Below are 17,337 nucleotides of genomic sequence, written 5' to 3'. Positions count from 1 at the left end.
TACTGTGACAACAAATCTGCCCTTCAAATAGCTTCCAATCAAGTTTTTCATGAACGAACCAAACACATCGAAATTGATTGCCACCTAGTTCGTGGAAAACAATGGATCTCAAAAATTTGTTCACACTTAGCCTCCCAATCTAAATATACATTAAGATCACTAGAGCCATTAAAACAAGGAAGCTTGACCGAAGGAAGCCTAGACTTTGCATCTTGGTAGAAGCCATTGCCGTAGTGTTGTCTTTCCCCTTGGTGATGATGTCTTTGTCCATGAAATTGTGGTGGATTTCTCCTTCTCCTATGGTCTCCTCAAACTACTGCCCATTGCTTCTGCAATGCAAGTTGCTGACATATTCACCAAGCCCCTTGCTTCCGCACAATTCCTTACTCTCAAATCCAAGTTGGGCTTGACAAATATTTACTCCCCAGCTTGAGAGGTGTTAATATATTTAATTTTTTATTTTAAATTATTGGGCTTTGTTTGTTTGACCAACTTTCCTTTTCTGTAGGTCTTAATCTTTTTCTTATATATACACCATGTATTTTACTTTCTAATATACAAGTGAATAAAAGTTTCTTTTATATTTATTTTTCTCTACAATTAGGGTTCATCAAAACCTCTATTTCTTCTTACTATTTTTTTATCATTTTCTTATACACATCAATCTGTTATTGGAAATAACAAAAATCTTCCAAAAAAAAATTATCTCAAATACATTTTCAATTTTGTGTTCTGAATTTTATTTGTATTAAATGTATTTTTTGAGTTTTGAATTATATTTATTATTCTAAATTTTCAAATCCAAAATAAGGATAATTTTAGAAATTTTAATGCAGGTTAAAATTGATAAAATTAATATATTGCAGAACTACCAAACAAAATAAGAAGTCCAAAAATACAAGGCTGCTCCTTCCTGCAACCCCATAGATTCTTGCGCACCAATAAGCAAATTCTCCGTATAACCTGCACAGGATTTTTCATCAAAATAATGAAAATGTTTCTATAAAATAATAAAAATGACAAAAGGAGAGTGTGGATAAAAAAGTATTTCCAGAATTTCTTTTTTAAAATACATTTTTTTATTTGAATTTTTTAAATACATTTTTGGATTTTGGAATTTTTTTTTTCACAATGCATCTTCAGATTTTAAGTTTTAGATTTTTTTTGCATTTTGGATTTTTTTAAAACGAAATTTTAATTTTTGAATTACATTTTTTTAATTTCATATTTTAAATTCGAAATAAAGGATAATTTTGAAAAATTTGAAAAAGAAAGGATAAGGTTTAAATTGATATGATATAAAAAGAATTTATCCATAATAATTATGCAATTACATTTTTGTCCTTTAATTAAAAAAAATAATTCCTAAAATTCCACCTAACTTTTGTACCTACCCCCTTCTTCTAGCACACACCCCAAGACACCTCTAGAACACAATTTTCACCGGTTGAAAGCTTTATGTTGTTGAATACAGAGTCTGGAAGTATTTTATCATGAGTTTGTGGTGAAAAATATTAGTTTTTTTTATATATATTTCACTTTTTTCATGCACTTGTTTCGTTGCATTGTTTTTTTTTTCTTTTAAACATTTCAAATTATGAAATTTTTTAAAAAAACACATTCCTAAATTACACTGAAAACTTTTTCACCACTGGAATTAGTTTATGAATTATATAATCTAAAATATGTCTTTTTAAAAAATAAATTATAAATTACATAATTCAATTTTTTTTTCTAAATTCAAAATTAGTTTTTAGATAAAAATATATTGTGCATTATATGATTGAAAAACTAATCTCAGATCCGAAATACTTCTATGTAATCCAAAAAGTATATAATACTTAAAAAAAAAATTACACCCATATATTTTTGAAATTACAGAATTTATGGGGTTGTCACAAGAACCTATGGGATTGCAGGAAGAACCAACCAAAGACAGGTTATCCTGAGATATCTTGCGATTCTGTTTGAGGATATGTTTAGCCAAGTTGTCAGTTTTTTTTTTTTCACTTGAAAGCCTTTTTTTTTTAAGATAACAGTAGGATAAAAAACCTAAGACTTCTTCTTCCTACACCCCTACATTTTTCTTCCTGCATCCCACAATTTTCTAAATTCCAAAACTAACTTTATTTTTTTATTTGAAAAAGGACACCGTGGTTAATGAAAATAGGGATCTGAAAGTGTGTTACGGATGAATATTTTTTTTTTGGATGAGAGAATGTTCTGGAAAATTATTGATTTCTGAATTGCTGAATCCATAAGCTTAATTCTATTACGGATTCATGGATCCGAAATGCTTTTATATTACGGATTCATGGATCCAAAATGCTTTTATTTTGAATTATGGATTTTTAAATCCAGAATGCATATTTCTGTTACGGATTGGTGGATCCATAATGTATTTTTTGAATGATGAATTTTTTTAATGTGAAATGCATATTTTGAATTATGGATTGGTGGATCCAAAATTTTACTAGAATTTCCAATCCGATATTTTTCCGGATTCCATAATCCATAATGCAAAAAAATAAATACAGTTCAAGTGCATTTTAAGGTTTTTAAAAAATAATAGGGACAATTTAGTCTTGGCATAACATTATGGGGGTGCAGGAAGAAACTGCCAAAACCTAAAAACTATAACTTTATTCTAAAGTAGTCACATCCCCAATACAACTGTACATTCATAAAAAGAAATTAAAAATGTCAGCAAAAATTAATTTAATTGAGATAAAAATTATTTTCAAATACTGCAAATTTTTAAAATTATCAAAAATCATTTAAGTGATTTTTCTAATGTAAAATATAGGTTTACAAAAAGTTATAAATATGCAACAAATAAAGGAAAACATGGCACATTGGTTGACCGGATTCTGATATCCAACATAAGGAGGCTCCATATACACATCACAAAAGTTCCACCAATTAGCTTTTTACTTAGAAGTTACTTGTTCATGATTTCTTCTAAAAAATAAACTTTTTTTTTTAACTTCTATATATAGTGTTTCTTCTTAAGAGAAGAAAATTAAAAATAAGTTAGGCCAAACACTATCTTAATCCCAAAGCTTGAGGTAGCAGAATTTTCAAACTATCAGATAACTTCACTGGACACTAACAATGAAATGTGCACATGTGGCTGCCAAATTGTGAGATAACATCAACAAGGCCACCATAACCTCCAACTGCCATAACCTGAAATGAGTATCGCAGTAATGCAACTATATATCAAATAAAGCAGAGTAACAAGGAGTCCATCAGCATGTTTGAGCTGATCAACGGTACTAAACACAATGCCAATGATTTTAAAGCAGAACATACCCCTGCAGAATGTAAGGAGATAGAAAAAGATGACGAGGGAGCACACTGTATTTGTGAAAGGATCGTGCCGTTCATGTCAAAGCGATTGACTACAGGATCGGTACCAACTGTCAAAATCTGAAAGTAAAATACAAACAATTAACAACAGTTAGCAGAGCTACAAGATAAAGCAGAGCTACAATTATCTTGAGAGCTACTGATATTATAAGAACAACAAATGAGTCAATCAATATTCAGAGATACTGATCGGTAATTGCACTACTTACAATTGACAAGAGCAAAATATGCAGGCAATTTTGCACCAGAAAAATGTATGAGCTAAGAAATAAAAATACAAAGACTACCACAGGCGCTGAACTATAAATTTATGGCACTATTGCATACTCTATCTTTTTACCAGAGAATCTATCCTCGCTTTTAGAAGATTACTAATCACCCAATCAATTTTGACAGCATCACTACATCAGTCCATATCAGATACGTATTATTAAGATAAAATATTATTACAACGTTAATAATACTAATGACATTTTGAATAACATTTGAAAAAGGAAACCGGAACAAATTAAGATGGGTGCGGAAAATGTTTCCACATCTACAGAATATAAAGTCGCTTTTGATCAATCTGAGAAATCCAAGATATCTTGAGATGAATTTTTTCTGAGATTCAAAGAATTATTAGTAGTCTATAAAGATATTAAGAACACAAAAAATGAAGAATAAAGGCGAAAGGGGGAAGCTAACTCAATAAAGTACACAAAACAAAAGACCATTTTTCGTTGTGGCTAATGATGATGAATATAAATATTTATTTGTGTATGATATAAAACACCTTCAACTTTCTGGAGCACGAGAATGAAAATGTTATATGCTAAAGTTTTGGGATTTGATTAATATTATTATTGGGTTGTTAAGATTTAATTAGTTAGGATTTTATCATTTATTTATTTTATTAGGATTTTATCATTTATTTAATTAGTTAGGATTTTATCATTTATTTAATTAGTTAGGATTTTATTGGGATTTTATGATATTTAGTACTCTATAAATAGAGTATTGAACTATTATTTGAGATATGAATAATATATGCAGTTTGTTTCCTTTTCTCAATTCTCTATTATTGTTTTTGTTCTTGGTATAATCGGAAGCCACCTAAAGGTTCCCTTTGTCCAAAGCCTAATCGTTCTTCGAAATCTCTTACGAGATGACCTAGACGCTTCTACACACGATCGTTCATATCAATTGGTATCAGCTAGGACCTTCCAGTACTTCAATGGCAGATTCAACACGTTTCGCTCAAGCTACTAAAGAGATGGAAGATCGACTCTCCCAAAGGATGGATAATAGGTTTATGGAACTCGCGACTACGTTGAAGGAAACCTTGACTCTTTCTATGAAAGACACCATTCAGGATTTACTTACTCAATCTCGAGGTGAACCCTCCCCTGGACCCTCACATGACACGCGCGGACCTCGCACGGGGTCTTCTTATGTTTGTGGCACGCATCGACTTTCCCCGATTCAATGGCGAAAATGTTAACCAGTGGATTTACCAATGCGAAAATTATTTTCTCATTGACAAGACTCCAGAGGAATTCAAGGTACAGTTGGCACTTGTGCATCTAGAAGGCAAGGCCTTGCAATGGCATACCGCACTTATGAACTCTGATTTAGATATGGATGCACCTTCCTGGCCAGGATTCACCAAAAGTCTAAAAGATCGGTTTGGTGCAATTGGCGATGATCCCATGGTTGCGTTGATGCGTCTACGACAAAAGACTTCCGTTGATGCCTATCATGAAGAGTTTGATTCAATCATTACAAGGTTGAAGTTAGCTAATGATCATATTCTCAGCTTCCTTGGTGGCTTAAAGCAAGACATCCAAATGATGGTACGCATGTTCCAACCTACGTCTCTACAACATGCGTTTACTTTGGCTAGGACGTATGAAGCAGCCCATTCAAGCAATTCGTTGGCCAACTTAGATAGGGGAGTCTTGGGTCCAGCACCAGTGCCTATGTCATCGTCTGCTCCAATCGATGCGGCTCCCACACCCAACCCAAAACGCCACTTAACGTCGGAGTTCATAGCGGAACGCAGAGCCAAAGGCCTTTGTTATTTTTGTGATGAACCCTACTCAATGGAGCACAATAGGGTACACAAGAAATTACAACTTCACGTCATGGAGATGGAGGAAGAAGATGAAACCCTTGATCGTCCTCCCAGTGAAGCGACTGCATTATTACAAAGGACGGAGCCATAAATCTCAGTCTACGCATTAACCGGAGTGGCTGGGTTCAAAACTACGAGAATAACTGGATATCATAAAACACGACCTTTACATATTCTCATTGATAGTGGCAACACTCATAATTTCTTAGATACCCAAATGGCTAAAAAATATGGGTGCATAATTGAGACGATTGCCCCTTTGAATGTTGTGGTAGCAGATGGGTCAAAGATCACGAAATCTTCCGTGGTCAAAAATTTTAGTTGGACAATTCAGCACACAACTTTTATTGCTGATATGCTACTCCTTCCTTTGGGGTGTTGTGATTTAGTGCTAGGAATTGAGTGGCTCATAACATTGGGCGATATTTTATGGAATTTCGACAAACTCACTATGGAGTTCAATGTACAAGGAAGGCGACATGTTCTACGTGGCTCTGTGGGCCCCAAGATCAAACTTACACCCAAGCAACAATTGAGTAAAGTTTTTCTTGAAGATGTGCATTCATCTATGATTCACATTGGTGCAAAGGAGGAGATGTTGTTGCATTCCTTGACTACATATGCCGCACAAAAGGAGATTCCAACTGAGATCGCGTATCAATTCCACGAATTTGCAGATGTTTTTCCAAAACCACAACAATTACCACCTTTTCGACCAGGCCATGATCATCATATTCCCTTGCTTCATGGAGTTAATCCCGTCAACAAAAGGCCTGTAAAGTACCCATTGTTCCATTCTTGAGGGCAAGAATGTTGTTGAGGGAAGGGCATTGTTATATGCTAAAGTTTTGGGATTTGATTAATATTATTATTGGGTTGTTAAGATTTAATTAGTTAGGATTTTATCATTTATTTATTTTATTAGGATTTTATTAGGATTTTATCATTTATTTAATTAGTTAGGATTTTATCATTTATTTAATTAGTTAGGATTTTATCATTTATTTAATTAGTTAGGATTTTATTGGGATTTTATGATATTTAGTACTCTATAAATAGAGTATTGAACTATTATTTGAGATATGAATAATATATGCAGTTTGTTTCCTTTTCTCAATTCTCTATTATTGTTCTTGTTCTTGGTATAATCGGAAGCCACCTAAAGGTTCCCTTTGTCCAAAGCCTAATCGTTCTTCGAAATCTCTTACGAGATGACCTAGACGCTTCTACACACGATCGTTCATATCAGAAAACTTGTTTGTGGCTCTAGAGGTTACCATGATTATATAGTATGACCATGTCTGAAACAACTGAAGAGAAAGTAGAAATATAACCAACTCACTTGGTTATTGTCAAATAACATGTCCTGTACACAAGCACGCGTTGGAATCTTTGATACGCATTCAGAAGCAGGAAGGTTCCAAAGTGATACATTACGTCCACTACTGCAAGCCTGAATAAAGTTGGCAATGGTCACTTAACTATATTTCTAAAGCAATAAACTATTCAATAACAACATACATAACATATTTCTCATGCATGTGTCCGTTCTACTAGTTTGCCTATGGAGAAAGGACAACCTTAAAATGTGAGGCTATTCTGGCTACAAACATGTTAGTTATATTGATGAAATAAAAGAACTTATTAACAAAAATAGATTTATCATATAACACTAATAATTCCAGAGAACAAGAAAAGAAAACATATTATTCTTGGAAATAACAATGTTTTAAGTCCCATATAGTGTCTGACCCCAAAAAGTAGGATAGATGGTATTCTAATTTTCTTATATTATATATATACATATATATATATATTGTTGATTTAGGAGAAAATATTTTGATAAGCTATAATAAGTGTGCTGTTGGATGTTTTTAGAGATCTCTTTGTAATAATTTTTTTAGGGTTAGAGTTCTCTATCTATAGAGGCTTATGTGCTGTTTCATTGAATCAATTCAATAAAATATTCTCTCATACAATTTAATCTTTTTCGAGTTTTATATATATATATATATAAATTATCTCATAATTTCAGAATACTATTATATGATTAATAAACAAGAAAAAATGGAAGCAAAAGAACACCTTCCCCAATTGTAGGACTATTTAGGAAATAGAATGGTTCAATTTAGGGTGCAGGCCCAGTGTACCACCTCTGATTCTAGATACAAAAATAAATAAATCTTAGCCTGTCTCCTATCAGTCATTCAGTCCCCAGTAAAATCAAGTAAACCATCTTCTCTTTTAAAGAAAACTAAAATGTGTTCATTATTCTGCTACCCTAAACTAGCACAGAACAGCAAACAAAGGGGAAAGGAGGCAGAAGTTAACCAAACAACATGGAGGTCAGAAAATTGTAAACTTGGCCACACACAAGCTTCCGGAGATGGTCAGAAGTGATGCAACAGAGATATGCAACAGAGAAGCTTCCCATGACAGAGATAGACGACACATTTTTGGAGGGTGTTTAAAGAAAAATAGAATAGTAGCACTATCCCAACTACTATATGGCCCACTACAGCCACAACACTGGACTGTGCCTTTACAGAGGCCCCTGTCATGGGCAGGGACACTCCACCACAGCTTTATAGCACTATTCTCAGCCCTAAGAAATAATTATTTCAGTAGAATCATCGTCTCATAACATCACACCAACTGCATAAGTGATTACCCCCAGATGCGATCAACATTTTGTCTTAATATTCATATTTCTTTTACCAAATTAGCATGTGTAGTCCAATAGTATGGGGGCAAGGCAAAGAAATTATAAAGTAAGAGATATGCTCTTACCAACCAACTCTCACTTGCATCTAAAGCAACACAGCCAACCCATGAAGCAGATCCCTTCAACTTCAAATGTTTTACTGGATCAATCACTTGGGTACACTTTCCACTTTTGCAATCTATTAAACATGGCAAATAAACCACAAAAACTTAACTACCCAATAAATATATGCCAATAAAAATCAATAACCAATGAATTTACATAAAAAAGTAATATGATTCATGCAACCCATTCAACTTTAGTAACTTGAGCTGAAAAATAAACATTACCCCAAATTCGTGTTGTCCCATCCTCCGAACCTGTTATGATCTGAACATTGATCAGAAAGAACCAACAGTTAAAACCTAGCCATAATGTGGGAAGGCAAAACAGATCACTAAGCAAAAGAGAAATGTCAAAGAGAAAATATGCTTTTGCAGTCAGGAATTTAAAATACCAATCCACATATTCTGTAGAGCCAGAAGAGTAATGGAACTTTTAAATTCTATTACTAGTGCAACGTTTTAACATTTTTCATAGAAAACTATAAATTATTTCTTAAGAAAAGATTTCTAGTTGCTTCAACAGTATATATCTCACCTTTATCTCATGCCCCCTTCAATACCCTTTTATATGGTACATGTAACTCTTGCCCTTTTTATGTCTTGTATATGTTTCAATTTCAAAAAAGTATTAACACATACCTTTATCATTTTAAGGACATCATAAACGTCAGAATCCCATGATTTATGTTGCAGTTAATATTTCCCTGTACTGTTTTAATTACATAATTAGGAGATTTAATCACATTCTATAATTAAGAGGATATAGGAGGATTAATAGACTGACAGTATATTTAGTATTATTGTACATGATCATTGATCCTGGATTGTCAAGATATATTATATCCATCACAAATTAGGATTTTCAGTTATTAAGTCTTTGTATTCTATTTAAAGAGCAATTGTTTTGTTCCGCTATGAATAATGTCAGAAGCAGTTTTTCTGACATGGTATCAATGCTCCTGTGTAATCTCTTGCACAGCCTGCACTGCTCCAAAACCACATCCAAGCTATATTCCCCTACGAAGCCTGCATAGCTGCCTGCCTAACATTATTGTTAATAATCCTGGCATTGCCTTTTGAATCTCGTATTAAGTCAATATTCAAATTTTCTTTGTCACAACCATTGAATGCAGTCGTATAGTATAGTAAGAATGCATGCAAGAATGCATGCCCTTGGGAAGGGCCTCATTTATGAAAATAAGGGAATTTTTTACACACTATAAAGATGAGTATCATTGGTGTATAATAATTTCACATGTTCCCAAAACTTCTGAACACATTTCAAAAGCACGAAAAATTTGTTTTAAAGATAAGTAAATAGTAGATTTAATAACAATGCATAATTGAGCATCAATTTTCAACCAACGGGAGGCCTCATCTGCAACAACATTGCGAACACATTGGGTAAGATGATAATTTGATATATGAGGCCCAAGTGTCATAATTAGTTTCATCCAATTTGTCAATAGAAAGATGAACATTGACATAATTAGTATAGATAGATAGATTAGGCATAGTGGCAGCCGAATAAGCCATAGATCCAGTTGTCAGCGGCATAGTGGTAGGAGACGGATCTATAGATCTAGTTGCCATCCAATTGGTGACAACAACGACAGCAACAGTGACTCCGGCAAGATTCTGACAAAGGCGGCAGCGAGATTCCGGCGATGGCAGCGGCAGTAGGTAGCGGTGAGGCAATGCCTGACGGTGAACAGTTGGTTCACCCAAAAAAAATTGAATCCTAACCCTAGGTTCTGGATACAATATTTGAAGAAAATAAATATAGGATTAATATCCTTTGTGTAAAATACACACATAAGGGTGTTTATTTATAGATGAAAATAATAACAGAATAATATAATTATGGGCTAAGCCCCTTACATTCAACAGTTAGGTAGAGACAGACTAGGCAGAGTTGCCAAGCATTAGATGATCCACTTCAGGGTATTATGCTCTAGTTGGAGGTAATTTAATATCGTAGAAAATAAACAAAATATTGTAGCAAGTGCAGAAACCAAAACAAGGCAATGACGTTAGTAATTTGTGAGCTTAAATGGCTAGAGAAACTCCTCAAAATGGTTAAATTTGAAAAGAAATTCCCAAATGCACATTATATATGACAACTAGTCAGCAATACACATTACCTTTAATCCTGTCTTTCATGAGAGGACCAAACATATTAAGGTAGATTCTCGTTTCTTAAGAGAAAAATTAAAGTTTTGAGACATCACCGCTAGTTTTCTCAACTCTAGTGAACAATTGGCAGACATGTTCACTAAATCTCTAATAAGACCAAGAATCAACCATACTTGCATAAAACTGAGCACGTATAATATGACTCATATGCTCCATCTTAAGGAGGAGTATTAAAAAATTATAGAAATAAGGCGTGAATATTTTAGAATAAAAAATATCTAGATTATATATATATATTATTATGAATGTTTTATTTATTCTTGTATCATATTTTTATTATAAGAAAATACCGCATCTCCTGTATTTATTGTATTATTTCATTTTCTCAATACAAAACAAAGCATCAGGACTACACAGCTCAATGTGTATCTATTTCCTATAGTTTAACAAGTTATGTATCTTAGCTATAGGTGTTACTGTTTCATGTAATTTATGAGTTACTTAATAAAATTCATATCCATGTCTAGACAAGACCAACCTCCATTCTTCCTTCACCTTTGGGTTTATTTCTTGTTAATAATTAGCCTCAAGTCCAAAAACAATGAGGTCAAGAATCACCTGATTGGAAGAGTTGCGTGCAACAATACAATGCAAATACTCCATGTGCCCATTGAATACCATTTTCAATTTGCCAGTTTCCTAGAAACATTAACACATATTAATCCAGCATTAACACAAGTATAATTATAAATCAAGTTATCCAAGAAACTTCCTATGCAGGAATTATATTCACCTTCCATGAATACATACCACATCCCAACAATATGCACAAGAATCACCAGATGCAGCAAAAACTGATCCCTCCTACAATTAAACAAAAAAATAGGCACAAATTGAATCATGAAATAACAAGCAAATTATAGTAACAAACAGTAAAAACCAATTGCAAACCTGAGTATTAACAGCAAGAGCATTATTCTCAGGAATAGGTGAAAGCGCACCCCAAGGACCTCTAAAAGACAACAAAGTGTGGGCATATAGAGGACAGTCAGACAACCAAAAAAAAGAGGTACAAAGGAATTGCTGATAACCTGATACTGCAAAATAAGCTACAAAAATTCTACTCATGCTTGGATTGTAAGAAGAACCTTCTATTCTGAGGTTTCAAGTGAGGTAAATACCAACAAAGTTAACAAAATCAATTGGAAAAAAAATAAGATAAATAAGAATTTTAAACACTCAAGATTCATTCCAAATAATTTTAAATAGTTTTTAGTGCAATAGACAATGATCCCAAATGTGTAAGTATATTCATAGAATGTACAGAAAGTACATGAACCAAACAGCATTCAAATCAAGAACGACAAAGCATCCTGTACATCTGCATTACTTATACCAAAGAAAGCTGAAACATGCATTAATTCTCAAAAAACTCACTTGTGTTGAGGATTCACCACATCAAGTACAGGCTTGGTATCATTTCCTAGAATATTAAGGGATGACACACATAAGAAATATAACAAAATCATTAAAACAAAAGTAAAAAAGGTGATACCGAAGAAGTAAAAGATTGAAATTCCCCAATCAAATAAAACACACAGTTAGAGATAGATATGGAAGAGGATAAAGAACAATGCCACAGTGGGCTTTTAGGCAACCAGAAAAATTTAGCCGAACAATAATTTACTTATGTTTGGGAACAAAGTCAAAACCCTTGCTGTATCAGATCAATCACTCTGACTTATATAGTATTATATACGGAGAAGTTATAAAAAAAGATACCTAAAAATTATGTTAATCATGATTGCAAATAAAAAGTAACAATAACAAGTGTCTCAAACAAAACATACAACTAAAGCGCTACAAAAGTCAAATACAAGTTTCCTCTATAGGAATCATCAATCAATTCAAGTCTTCATCATTTTTAACCACTATTATGTTTATGAATGTAGATTTCAGTTTTGGAAATTGAAATCTCCAAATAGCCCCCTTACTGAAGAAGGCAAGTCTCTTACAAGAGGATTTTTCAGAATAAATGCATAAAACTGCTATACTTGGTATTTGGTCCTTACTACTACCACCATGGTTATCAAACTCGCAAGTCAACTCGTTGACTCGTCCGAGTTTACGTGTCCACTTGGCCTTACCGAGTTAACTCAGCAGTAGACTCGTTTTTTGGGTAAACTCAGTAGACTCGGCACAGACTCAGTGAAATCGGAGTGGACTCGCAACTCTGGTTTGAGTTGGCGAGTCCAACTGGGTTTTTTCTTAACCCCAAAACGGTGTCGTTCTGAATGTGGAAATTAGGGTTTCGCATTTCATTTTCGTTTGCGTTTGCGTCTTCCGTGGATTGCGTCTTCTTCTGTGGAGTGCGGCGGTCTATCGAGCAGAGCGTTCGCGTGTGGTTCGTGCGGTGGTTGCAGTGTTCGCAGTGGTAGTGGGTTGCAGGTGGATAGTGCGGTGGTTGCGGTGGTCGTAGGTTTCAGGTGGTCGCGGGTTGCATGTGGTCACAGATTGCAAGTGGTCGTGTGTTGCGGTGGTCGTGGGTTGCAAGTTGAAAGTAGACTCTTATGAGTCTACGAGTCGATCCCACGAGTCTACGTAGACTCGCGAGTTTGACAACCTTGACTACCACTACACCAAATTGCTTCACTTCAGACAGCCACAGTAGCCAAAGGCTACTCTACACCTCTACGCCACTATGATTCCGTTGTGATGCTCTATTATAAACTGTTTTAATTTTACATCCTTATTCAAGAAACTAAAAATGATAAATGGAATGGAACATTTGAAGATCTCACATCAACTAGAAATATTAACAAACTATAATATATAAGAGGGTCAAACATCATCAAATAAGTTAGTTTTGTGAAGTTGAATTAGGTTTAAAGTTAACTTTCTAAAATGGTATTAAAGTCTATTCCAACGAGGTTTGTTAGACTTATCTATTGGGTCACTGTAGGACTAGCCACAAATATCTAGTCTCATGCTTAGGGATGACAACAGGGTAGAGCAGGTGTGGGTTTGACTATCTCATTCTCATCCTCAAGGTATGAATTTTTGTCTCATCCCCACCCTCATCGGGGAACAGGTATACCCGTATTGCGCTCATACCCGCCCCCTTACTATTTCAAATATTAATTAGATAATTTTTTAGTAAAAAATAAAATAGAAATCACAGTAAAGAAAATATGATATTATCAAGTATTCAATGCCAAAAGAATATACATTTCCTTTTTTCCAATATTAAATATTAAATGAGAGTATCAAATAACAATTGGATAAAAGTCAAATAATTATAGAAAAAAGTAAAAATGATCAAACGTATAACCTAAAAATAAGTTACAAAACTAAATACCAAAGAAAAGTTAATATAAGTTTTTAAGGTTACTTAATAAATTAAAAGTTTTTTAGTAATTTAAAACAAGGATGGGTATGCAGACAAGAACTTGTATTAGGAAGGGTATAGGGATAGGACGGATATTACATACATATCCCCGTCCTCATACCCAATTTAAAAATTTAAGTATTACTCATACCCGTACCTAATCAATGTTGGGATTCTCCGACAAGATCGAGACAAGTTTGGACAATACACGTGGGGACATGTTCATTTACTATCCTTACTCATGCTCGAAATGTTCAACCCTCGAATAAGAGAGTATGTTGGAAATCCCGCATCGATTAGAGATATGGTCAGATTATAGTATATAAGTGAGTGCAAACCTTACCTTAAAAGCTAGTTTTATAACGTTGAGTTTGATTTAATGTTCACTTTTTGAAAAGAACTATTAGAGAATTAAGATCCTCACTAACATATCCTTTCAATGGTCTTGTCATGAAGTTTTGTTGGTCCAGACTTTCAACTAGTTTAACAATACTAGCACCTAACCAATCACATAAATAAAAATAGATTACCACTTCATTCATGTATATACATCAGCCTTTTCAAATGTCATTTGAGTTGTGTTTCTGTTTTCTATCTTGTCCATCTTTTACCCTATAATTTCAACTAGAAAAAACCTTAGTTCTTATCAACAATTTGGCAATTTGTTATAGAATATGTAAAAATGCAACCATTCAGATTTAGTTAAATCATACTTAGCAAAAGAAAAACCCAAGGAGGACGTTCTGAATAAAGTAGAAACGCTTGCAAGTTAAAACAAAACACTAACTCTTTGTTTGGTACATGAGAAATAGAAAGGAGAGAGTGTAAATAGGGAGTTGATAGGAAATTGTATGTGTTTAGTAGTGAGGAAATAAAATAAACCTTTTTATTTTCTCCACAAAACAGCAAAGAAATAAAAAATAAAAGCATATATACGTAAATAATAACTGAATGCAAGTTTTTCATAATTGATTGCTGAAAATTTTAAACGTGACAGCATTATGTGTGAAGAAGAATCACATTTGTTTTCTGGAAACAACAGGTTGTTCCTAAATAATCAATTGCTTGTTAAATAATTAATTTTAAATGGTTTTTTCCTTTTCTTCTTTGTTTCTCTTAAAACCAAACACATCTATTTTCACTCTATTTCTCACCTAGACTTGTTCACTTTATTTCTCTCTCTCCTAATTTCATTCATCTTATTTCTCACATAATTCTTTCTTTTCTACCAAACACACCATAAGATTCATAGATGCAGAAACAATATAAATTAGGGGAAAACAAAGAAAACAATGAACCATTCCCAAACAAGCATTATCACCTTGTGAAGAAACAGAATAATTTGGGCTTGAAAATTCCTTCCATTTCCATCCTCGAATCCGACCATCATCACCACAGCTGCAAGATAAAATGCTATCAAGACTTGTGCCAAGTGATAAATTAAACATCACAGTTATGCCAATACACATGATGCTTAATATGTTTGATTATTGCATCTAGTAACTATAATGTTTGTTACAAAAAATATATTTTAATGATAAGAACCAGTTCCTATAGACCGTTCTTAAAATTGACAGCCAGATCAATCAACTCCATCGGTGGAACCCCACACAAGAACCGCTTCTTAGGGTTAAGAACTATACAAGCAAGGAATTGCTATAAGAATACCAAATTTAGATCTCAAACAAAAAACTGAAAGATAATGCCAACACAGAAACTGGAATCCAGATCTATTTACTTGCAGCTAGATGACAGAAGATAATTAGCACCACAAACCAAAATGTTCTCATTTCAAAATTTAAATGGGAGAACAGAAACTTCTTCTAAGTAGAAATTAAGAAGCAATCTGCAGCAAACACAAAAACCATACTCTTATATTCCTACATTTGAGTCACCCACTTTATATGCACAATGACCAAACGGAAAATTATCCTGATGCGGTTCATCAGGAGAAAACAGTAGTAGAGAAACAGAAAAAAATCAGAGTTCAGTAATAATTTGAACCTCAGCAACAAAGCATCTTCACCATCCCCATAAAATTTGACATCATACGCAGGTCCACAATGCGCTTGAATGAAGCAATTAGGTTGAGCCGATAACCTAAACCAATAGCAACGCACACGAAACACGGTTAACCCTAAGACCGATAAATAAATAATTGATTAAGCAAACATTCTGAACGCATACGTACCTATCTGTATCCGCATTAACAAAACCAAAAGGCTGCAACAAACGCAAAAACAACGAAACAAGAACCGTTAGTTTCGTCGTAAAGTGAAGTGAAATCGCGAGCAGTGCAAGTAAACGATAGTTGAAGCCAAGCAAAATCGTTCGATATGCACTTGAATTGAATAAAATAACAAAGAAAAGAGCAATTGAGATTATGCTAACGTTTTTTAGCTTAGAGGCAGCGATGGAGGAAGAGATGGAGTAGGATGCAACTGAACCGTCGCTAGAGGCAACAAGGAGAGTGTCGAGATTGTAGGGTGGAGCCCAAGCGGTTCGGAAAACGGTTCGTGTTTGAATTTCCCTCTCCTTGAGTACCGTTTCCCTGTATGCATTTTCGTCCCAGTTGGTGGCGTCACCGTACATTGTTAGTTACTCGAAACTTCACTCTCGCCGCTCTCTGTTTTCTTTCTTACAATGCGCTCTTCAGCTCCTCCGCAACAGCAAGCAACTCTCTAAACGACGACGTTATATTTTCTCAATAATTCTTTTGTAGTTTTTATTTTCCCATCTAATCTCAATTCCCAATTAAATACCCAAATAACCCTCATTATTCTAGGTTAGGACTGTTATTGTCATTATTTTAGATTAGGATTGTTATTATTTTCAACATGAGATTTGTATGGAGTTTAATTTAATGATTTAAATTTGAATCAAATTAAATCCTTTTTTTAATAATTTATTTTAGATTAAAATTTTGCCAATTTTATAAACTATTAATTAATAATATCTATTTTGTATATTATATATAATAATGTGAATGAAATAAATCAAAACAATAACTTTATATTTCATATCTTTTGTATATTATTTTTTATTATAATTTCGAGACAGAAAAAATCTTCAATAATTCATGAAGATAGTTAAAATATATATAATAAAAATATAAATTGCAACTCTCTTTCTTATTACATCTTCCAACATTACAACTTCTACATCTTCATCATCGGAAAAATATAGAATTTTCTTTCTTATTACACCTTTCAACTTCTAGATGATCGTCATCATTAATATTATCAACCTATAATTATATTTTATCATATTATTTTAGAGATAAATTTAAATTAAATAAACTCATGTCACATTTTTTTTAATGAACAAAATTACACTTCAAAAATCATTAAGTTCATCATTAACCAAAAGACTTTTAGGTGAACATAGTATTAAGGACCAACATTGTATTTCAAGATGGTGTTTTAAGCCTAGAGTATAAGGTGTTAGAGAAGTGGAAGATGTATAAGATTGTGAATGAAATAAGCTATTTTACTTT

General features: G+C 33.4%; 1 protein-coding gene across 7 annotated transcripts; it reads right to left on the bottom strand.

The window, feature by feature from the left end:
• Positions 1-2,836: 2,836 nt before the first annotated feature.
• DWA1 (DWD (DDB1-binding WD40 protein) hypersensitive to ABA 1) lies at positions 2,837-16,558 on the bottom strand. Of its 7 annotated transcripts, none has more exons than XR_016519721.1 (13): positions 16,233-16,534; positions 16,033-16,064; positions 15,846-15,941; positions 15,163-15,239; positions 11,891-11,936; positions 11,405-11,465; positions 11,247-11,317; positions 11,072-11,152; positions 8,543-8,582; positions 8,279-8,391; positions 6,831-6,941; positions 3,316-3,432; positions 2,837-3,189 (listed from the first exon to the last, which is right to left on the bottom strand). XR_016519721.1 is itself a non-coding variant. In XM_068607710.2 (13 exons), exons 1-13 carry the CDS (start codon positions 16,431-16,433, stop codon positions 3,109-3,111), a joined length of 1,110 nt encoding a protein of 369 aa, XP_068463811.1. In that variant the 5' UTR covers positions 16,434-16,558; the 3' UTR covers positions 2,837-3,108. The 7 variants fall into 7 exon arrangements, 3 of the variants coding, with proteins under 3 accessions (XP_068463811.1, XP_068463812.1, XP_090156844.1); XM_068607710.2 differs by having other exon boundaries at positions 11,264-11,317; positions 16,233-16,558; XR_016519722.1 differs by lacking the exon at positions 6,831-6,941.
• Between the last annotated feature and the right edge of the window lie 779 nt (positions 16,559-17,337).

Source organism: Phaseolus vulgaris, chromosome 3 (genome assembly GCF_051622355.1).
Source record: "Phaseolus vulgaris cultivar YP4 chromosome 3, ASM5162235v1, whole genome shotgun sequence".
NCBI classification, from domain to species: Eukaryota; Viridiplantae; Streptophyta; class Magnoliopsida; order Fabales; family Fabaceae; genus Phaseolus; species Phaseolus vulgaris.
This window is presented reverse-complemented; position numbering and strand designations above follow the sequence as displayed.